The sequence below is a fragment of the Castanea sativa genome, chromosome 7 (assembly GCF_040712315.1).
Source record: "Castanea sativa cultivar Marrone di Chiusa Pesio chromosome 7, ASM4071231v1".
NCBI lineage: Eukaryota > Viridiplantae > Streptophyta > Magnoliopsida > Fagales > Fagaceae > Castanea > Castanea sativa.
Genome location: NC_134019.1, coordinates 32,646,681 through 32,653,382, shown reverse-complemented (window position 1 = coordinate 32,653,382; position 6,702 = coordinate 32,646,681). Strand labels below are relative to the sequence as shown.

Genomic DNA, 6,702 nt, shown 5'->3' with positions numbered 1-6,702 from the left:
TATTTTCACCACTTTTAGTCACTGTTTAGAAAAACACCTTCCATTTTAGTCCTTTCCGTCAATGCCCTAACAGCACTGACCTTCGTGGCAAACGGAACTATTAAAATAATAATACAAAAATTTTATTTTGGCATTAAAAAATGTCACGTCATCATCTAAATTAAAAAAAATTAATTTATTAATTTTAACTAAATAAAAAATTAAAAACAAAAATAAAAACCAAAAATTACATTAATTGAGATCAAAATATGTTTTGAACAAGAACAACAAAACTACAAACTAGATCTAAGAACACAAAATTAAAATCCAAAAATCACAAACCCAGAAAATAAGAACAAAAAAATAAACTATAGATGAAATCCTCCATCCTCCAGATATACATTGGCCATATATGGTGGGATGTTTATGATTGTCCTGATTGTCAAAAAGAAATCTTCTAGAGTATTACGCTGGGCTGAGAACACATGTGGCTGAGAACACATGCTCAGATTTTCTAGCATTTTCTTGCCCATTCTTGTCAACCAATTACAAAAATACAAACACAAATTGATTTCCAGCAAGAACATAAACACAAACACAAACCCAGCAAAACGAACTTGAAGACGCCAAATCCTTTAGGAAACAAGAAAAAAATGTAGAGAGAAACTTTAATCAGTACGCATCAATCTCTACACATGCTTCAACTTCAATACGCATACACTACCAGTTACAATTATGCTATTTCCTCTGTCTGGCTACCAAGAAAGTGTAAGAAAAAAAAAAGCGAAGAAAATACAGCTCCTAATCTCAGATTCTGCTTAACTCAGCCGAGGCGCAAGTTATTCCGATCCAAAACCACATAAAATCTTTTCAAAAAAACTTGGTTCTGCTTTTTCACTTGCTTTGTTGTAATATTTTCTCGGTAACCAAACGGGGAGCAAGAGTTTAAAAAAGACCTAGAGATTGGAAATGAAAAGTACCTTCCAAGAAAGCCATGGTAGAGGAGAGAAATCTGGAGGCAACGACGGTGACTCGGATCATGCATGGAGAGAGTGGAGTCACGAGGGACTCACCGGAGAACCCATGGTTTCCAGCAATGGTAGATCGGAATCTCAGAAATCGCAATAAACAACAACCATAAAAATTTCCACAGAGAAAGAAAAAGAGAAAAAGAAAGAGTGAATTGAGAGCGAATATCAGAAGAAGAAGGAAGAAGAAGACGAGAAGAACACTTAGATGAAACTGTTTTTAATTGTTTGCTTCTATCTGGGTTTGTGTTCGTTGCTTTTGTGTTTCGTTGACCAGAAAGATCTGTTGCTGGGCCTGTGTTTGTGTTTTTGTTCTCGCTGGAAATCAGTTTGTGTTTGTGTTTTTGTGTTTGGTGGGCAAGAAAGGTCAAGGAAATGCTAAAAAATTTGGGCATGTGTTTATACGTGGATCTATAGTTTAGTTTATTGTTTTTATTTTTTGGGTTTGTAATTTTTGGAATTTAATTTTGTATTCTTATTTTTAGATTTGTGTTCTTGTTCAAGACAAGACAGATTTTCATCCCTATTAATGTAATTTTTTGTTTTTTTTTTATTTTTAATTTTTTTTATTTAGTTAAAATTAATAAATTAATTTTTTTAATTTTGATGTAGATTTGACATTTTTTAATGTCAAAATAAAATTTTTTATTATTATTTTAATAGTTTCGTCTGTCACGTTAGTCACTGCCGTTAGGGTACTGATGAAAATAACTAAAATAGAAGACATTTTTCTAAACAGAAATTAAAAATTATGAAAATAAAAAATATGAACCAAAGTCAAAATGTATCCACAAAAATGTAATTTTTGCCGAATAAAAATAAATAGATTCCAGAAGCCGCACTTGCTTGCTATGACTTTCAAAATCTTTTCTAAAAGTCAAAGTTTTAAGTTGCAAGATATTTTTATTTTATTGAGAAAACGTGAGCCTATTAGAATGGGTTTCTCTTTTCTTTTCCTTTTTCTTTTTTTAATTTCTTTCTTTCTTTCTTTGTTAGAAGAGCCCATTAGAATAATCATTGTCAAAACCTACCCTTTATACATTGATGATATTTTGTGTACTGGAGAACCGCACAAAGAAATCAAAAATATTTAATCATTTGTGCTTGTTAACATGTTTGACAAGTGATCAGCTTGGTGTTCTTTATGACAAGATTTTCAAAAAGCCTTATCAGAGATCTCATAGTCAAATTCAAACAAAGGGAAAAAAAAATTTATATGGTCAAATTGCATAGTTTATGTTGAGTCCTTAGGAAAGATGCTCATCATCAAGACCTACCTCTTTATAACTACAGAAAACCCATGACAATTTGTGTCCTTAGCAAGAACAAACACATAATATGGAGCTGAGCAAGAAGCATTTCATGTTAGTTTCTTTTTTGATCATTCTTTCATCTCTTGGAATTGAGGCTACTAAGGAGCCACCAAGAACTGGCAAGCACTTTGTGCTAATTCATGGTTCATGCCTTGGAGCTTGGTCTTGGTACAAGCTTGTGACACTACTAAAATCTTCTGATCACAATGTCACTGCACTAGACTTAGCTGCTTCTGGGATCAATCCATTGCAGGCAAATGATCTCCAATCAAGTTTTGACTATTTCAAGCCCTTGAGGGACTTCATGGAAGCTCTTCCTTCTCATGAAAGAGTAATCCTTGTTAGTCACAGCCTTGGTGGCATGGCAATTTCTCAAGCCATGGAATATTTTCCAAGTAAGATCTCTGTTGCTGTTTTTGTCACTGCCTTAATGCCAGGGCCAACCCTCAACATTTCCACCCTCAATCAAATGGTATTCACTGTCTTAATGCACTTTTTTTTTTCATTTTAATGGTAAAGTACAATATTAATTAGGTTTAGTAGATGTAACTAGTATGTAAGTGCTGGCTGTAACCCTTTTACCCTTGCAATTTGAATCTCTCTCCAGTAAAATTCACGAGCTTTTCTTATCCAATAAAAAAATCATGAGCTTTTATACCATTGAGATTCAGGCCCAAGTTAACATTTTAACTATGACTTGAGATGCAGTAAAATGTTTAGGCCCAAAGATGAGCTCTAATGAAAGCTAGCGTTGTCCCAAATGTTTAGGGTGGTCAAAAAACTATTCTGGCTTCTTGGTTTTACCATCATCTCAGCCTACCCATCATCTAAATAAATAAATAAAATCTACCTAAAGAAAATAGGTCATATAATTATATATAGACCCAAACAAAGCTATACGATTTACTATACCATATTTACGTTTCACTATATTATTATTTACCTGTCCAAATTTCATAATAGGAAATTCATAGTTGTTAGTAATCAACTCTCTTGTATATAAATTAAAAAAAAAATAGTAATCAACTCTTTTTTTTTTTTTTTTTTTTTTGAGAATCAAGTGATCAGCTCTATTAAAACTGCCTTTTTTTAGCTACCAACTCTTTGCAATTTTATTTAATCATAAATTTCATGATAGGAAATTTAGTGACCAACTCCTTTTTTTTTTTTCGAGAATTAAGTGATCAACTCTATTAAATTGCCTTTTGTTAGTGACTTACTCTTTGCATTTTGACACTGATTTGTCTAATAATAAATTTCATGATGGGAAATTCATAGTTGTTAGTGATCAACTCTCTTTTTTTTTTTCTTTTTTTCTTTTTAAGAATCAAGTGATCAACTCTATTAAATTGCCTTTTGCTAGTAACCTACTCTTTGCATTTTGACACTGATTAGTCTAATAATAAATTTCATGATAAAAAATTCATAGTTGTTAGAGATCAACTCTCTCTTTTTTTATAGAATCAAGTGATAAACTCTATTAAATTGCTTTTAGTTAGCAACCTACTCTTTGCATTTTAACACTGCTTTTTGTCTAATAATAATTTTTATGATAGGAGATTCATAGTTGTTAGAGATCAACTCCTTTTTCTTTTCTTTTCTTTTCTTTTTTTAATATTAATTTTAGAATCAAGTGATCAACTCTTTTTATTTATTTTTTTAGATTCAAGTGATCAACTCTATTAAATTGCCTTTTGTTAGTGACCTACTCTTTGCATCTTGACATTGAGATGTCTAATTATTACAGTCTTTTAGCCAACAAGGCCCTCTGCTTGACAGTCACTATACATATGACCAAGGCCCAAACAATCCTCCAACCACTTTCATCTTCGGGCCCTTGTACTTGGCATCAGATGTGTTCCAACTTAGCCCAATTGAGGTAAGAATTGCATTTTTTTAAAAACAAAAATAGAATGGAAAATACATTATACTAATACAAAAGTTCCTGTTGAAACTAACATATCAACATTGTATGTTACAACTGTTGTAGGATTTGACACTGGCCACCTTGTTGTTGAGACCACTACGTTTGTTTAGTGATGAAAACCTATCAAAGCAGCTAATGCTATCCTCTGAGAATTATGGGTCGGTTAAACGGGTTTACATCATATCCGAAAAAGATAAGGTGGCAAGGAGGGATCTTCAACTGTGGATGATTGAGAGAAATCCACCCAATGATGTGGTGGAGATCAAAGGATCCGATCACATGGTCATGATGTCTAAGCCAATAGAGCTTTGGGCTCATCTCCAAGGCATTGCTGAGAAATATTCTTATCCTATTTTCTAATGCATGGAACATTTCACTTTCAAGTTTCAACACAACATTGAAATCAGAGAGAATACTAAGCTTTAGATTGTAGTAAATAAGCCATTGGTGTTATGGTACAAGTGATAAATTCAAGAAAGGTGTTACGTCCGCAATTTTTTTATAACAATTTCACAACAAATCATAGGTGATTAGTTGTTATTGGTTCAAATTTAAACCTAACACTAAAATTACTTTTTTACCCTCACAATAACAACCAGTAATAACCTGCCACTTAGGATTTGTTGTAAAAATATTGTGAAAATGTTGTGAACACAAATATTAATAAGTATTTCAAGGTTATAAATTTTGTCATAACTTTTTTCACTTACATTGAATATGGATTGAGATTATGTCTAGTGCATTTGTACATTGAATACGTTAGAACGAGTACACTTATCCTTATCCATTGAGAATAATTTGTAGTGGAAGTGCAACTTTCGCTGGTGAATACTTTTTAATTAAAAAATAATATTATGTTGTTATTGATATTACTCTAATAAAAAATTATCAAAAAAAGTGAAAAAAAAAATTGCTTCCCTAATCTCAAATAAATATTGCTTAGATGGAACTCAGGGCCAATTTTTTCAACTCTGTTCTACTCGAATCTCCTTCTCTCCCACTCTACTTCCCCTATTTCCTTTTAATCCAAATTGATCATTATAGAGACAGCTTTTATTCTAGATAAGGATATCTATTTTCATATTTCTCAATAAAATATCTATGTTCCAATATTATGCTTACACAATATTTTTATTTTTCCAACTCGTGCAAAATAAGATTCATGCTCAGTTATTTTTACGGTGTTTGTTGAATGAAGAAGATTGATTGGTGTATAATTTCCAGATAGAACTATCACTATAAAATAACGTTAATTTTATAGCTGGGGGCACTGGGCCAGGGCTCTGTATAATATGAATATATCAAATAAGATAAAACTGATAATACTATTGAATGCATGTCAATTCTGACATGATCCTTGGAAGAGAGTACTTATCCATGAAAAGGAAATCTCTCATTGACATTTTTGGAGCTTATGTATTATTTTTTAAGCCTATTTTAAATTTAGACGGATGCTAGCTAATTGCTAACTTGAATAATTGATATCACAGTGTTATCACTAAAATAATGCAACAATGGTCTTCAAATTATCACTTAATTGATCCCCACATGTTAATTAAGGCTTAATACATTTTTATATAGCGAAGGAATATATGATATTTTAGTCATAAACCAACTTAATTTAGTCCTTTATTGGCAATGTACCCTCCTTATTTGAACTTTGTGTCTTTATGCTAATTATTTTTTTATTTTATGAAAATTTGTGTGTTTCAATTAGCTTAATCGGTATATTTCATCGAATAAAGAACTCATATTCATGATTGAATTCCACTTTAAAAAATTCTTTGGTGTCGGATGATCATTATTATTTAAACGATGAAATGAATGGTATAAGTTTAAAGAACATATATATTGTGAAATCCTTTTCATCAAAAAATATTTTATCATGAAAACTTTGGCCATTGTTAATTAGCACGAAGCCAAAACAATGCAAAAGTAAAACGCACTATAAAAAGTTTGTATTCTTAATTCTATATTCTTAGCATGCACCACACATGCACCTACCTTTTATAGACATTTTCAATGGAAAATTAGTCGGCAAGGGTCACTAAAAATATTATCAAGGATAAATTATATATTTTAAACTCTATAGTTTAAAAATAAAGTTTAGCTACAAAATTAGTTATAGCCTAAAGATACAATCTTACTCAATAAAATAAATTTACTATATATTTTGAAAATTTAACAGTTGAATTGTATGTTCGTTATGCTCTTAATACATATGTCAAATTTTGTATTAATCGGATATTATTTACTATATCATTTATAAGCTTATATCTTATGCATAAATTTAAACTACAAAAACTTACAATTTAAACAATTTATTGATTACATAATTATTGATCTTTAATTTTTTAGAAATTTTGCGAACATCGAAGATATAAGAAGAAGATGTTATTCATTAGTGGATTTGTCAAAACTCACCTCCAATAAAAAAATATTGAATAAGGTTGTA

General features: G+C 30.8%; 1 protein-coding gene across 1 annotated transcript; it reads left to right on the top strand.

The window, feature by feature from the left end:
• The first annotated feature begins 2,246 nt into the window (after positions 1-2,246).
• LOC142643620 (methyl jasmonate esterase 1-like) lies at positions 2,247-4,943 on the top strand. Its single transcript, XM_075818313.1, has 3 exons — positions 2,247-2,792; positions 4,068-4,199; positions 4,311-4,943. Exons 1-3 carry the CDS (start codon positions 2,346-2,348, stop codon positions 4,605-4,607), a joined length of 876 nt encoding a protein of 291 aa, XP_075674428.1. The 5' UTR covers positions 2,247-2,345; the 3' UTR covers positions 4,608-4,943.
• Positions 4,944-6,702: the final 1,759 nt, after the last annotated feature.